This window comes from Camelina sativa, chromosome 20, assembly GCF_000633955.1.
Source record: "Camelina sativa cultivar DH55 chromosome 20, Cs, whole genome shotgun sequence".
In the NCBI taxonomy this organism is placed as follows: Eukaryota; Viridiplantae; Streptophyta; class Magnoliopsida; order Brassicales; family Brassicaceae; genus Camelina; species Camelina sativa.
In genome coordinates this window covers 14,487,337-14,489,244 of record NC_025704.1, presented here as the reverse complement: position 1 = coordinate 14,489,244, position 1,908 = coordinate 14,487,337, and the positions used below count along the sequence as shown (strand labels likewise).

The following is a 1,908-nucleotide window of genomic DNA, read 5'->3' as shown; positions in this document are numbered from 1 at the left end:
GCTTTGATATTTGCATAAGACTCGGCCTCGACCCATTTGGTGAAATAATCGGTGAGGACGAGTATATATCGCTTTTGTCTAGAAGTTGGTAGCGGGCCAATGATGTCCATCGCCCAGCGCATAAAAGGGTAAGGAGCTACTCTGGCTCGTAGGAGTTCAGTCGGCTGATGAATAATGGGGGCGTGTCGCTGGCATTTTTCACACTTGGCGACGAACTTTTCGCAATCAGATATCATCGTTGGCCAGTAATGACCATGCTTCCTGATTCGCAGTGCCAAGGCTCGGCCACCTGAGTGATTTCCTCCAGCTCCTTCGTGCATTTCCATCATGACGCGCTCGGTGTCATCGCCGTGTATGCAGAGCAAAAGGGCTCCTGACGCCGTCCATCGCAACAAATGATCTTTCATTAAGGTGTAGTGGGCGGCCTTGGCTTTTAATCTTCGTTTAGCCCATTTGTCTGCTGGCACGTCGCCATCGGCCAAGTATGCTCGGATTTCGACTCGCCAATCTGTCACGTCGCTATCTGATGCGAGGCAAGTCTCGGGATATGTTTCGCTTATGCTCGGCGTATCTATGCTTTCTACCGGGATGATTCGCCGAAGGTCGGGATCCGATGTTGAAGCGAGTGCTGCCAAAGTGTCGGCCGGGGCATTGTCTCCTCTGGGAATTTTGATGAGCTCGAATTCGTCGAAGCGTTTTGACAAAATCCTAACGACATCAAGGTAGGCGGCCATAGGTTCGCTTTTGGTGTCATATTCTCCACTGAACTGATTGGCGACGAGCTGAGAGTCGCAGAAGGCTCTTATCCGCTTGATCTGCATTCTGTTGGCGAGCTTTAGACCGGCGATGAGTGCTTCATACTCGGCGACGTTGTTGGTTGCTTGGAATCGGAGACGGAAGGATTGCTCCAAAATTTCACCAGTCGGCGAGGTTAGTCGAATCCCTACTCCTGATCCAAGATGAGAGGATGCTCCGTCCACATGCAGGGTCCACCGGTCGTCTGACGGGTCAATGAGTGTTGGTTCGGCTTCCCCAAACGGAAGTTCGATCAAAAAGTCGGCGAGTACTTGGGACTTCGCAGCCAGACGAGTTCGATACTCGATGTCGTACTCACTAAGTTCGATTGCCCATTTCGTTAATCGACCCGATTGGTTCGGGCTGTGCAGTATAGACCGTAAAGGATGGTTGGACAGGACAGCGTCAATATGTGACTGAAAATACGGTCGGAGCTTCCTTGCGGACGTGACGACTGCTAGGGCAACCTTCTCGACTGTCGGGTGGCGAGTTTCTGCGTCGTCGAGTGATTTGCTTATGTAAAAGACGGGTCGTTGCTCTCCTCGATCGTCTTTAACGAGTACACCACTGACAGCCGACTCTGAGACCGCAATATAAAGAAATAAGATTTCGCCGAGCTCCGGCTTCGCTAAGATCGGTGGGGTCGATAAATAGCTCTTTAGCTCATTGAACGCGCTGTGACAGGCTTCGGCCCACTCGAACTTGCCCTTGGTTTTGAGAAGCTGGTAAAATGGTAGACACTTGTCGGTCGATCTGGATATAAAACGATTTAGGGCGGCGATCCGTCCGGTTAGTCGTTGAACTTCTCTGGCATTCTTTGGTAGTGGCAAGTCGATGATTGCCTTAATTTGCTTTGGGTTCGCCTCGATGCCTCGTCTGGTTACCAGGTACCCAAGGAATTCGCCAGACTTAACTGCAAAGGTGCATTTGGCTGGGTTCAGCTTCATCCCATACTTGTTTAGGGTGTCGAAACATTGTCGGAGATGAGTGATATGATCCTTTGCATGTTGAGATTTGACGAGCATGTCGTCGATATAAACCTCCATAGTCCGGCCGAGTTGCTCGGCGAACATTTTGTTGACTAGCCGTTGGTACGTCGCTCCTGCGTTTTTC

At 50.8% G+C, this 1,908-nt stretch overlaps 1 protein-coding gene across 1 annotated transcript in view; it reads right to left on the bottom strand.

The window, feature by feature from the left end:
- The window catches only part of LOC104772525, a 3,197-nt gene extending 1,356 nt beyond the window's left edge, over positions 1 to 1,841 (bottom strand). Inside the window, exon 1 of the mRNA XM_010497126.1 lies at positions 217 to 1,841. Within this exon, the coding sequence (XP_010495428.1) occupies positions 217 to 1,841 (1,625 nt within the window). The remainder of the gene's footprint in view (positions 1 to 216) is intronic.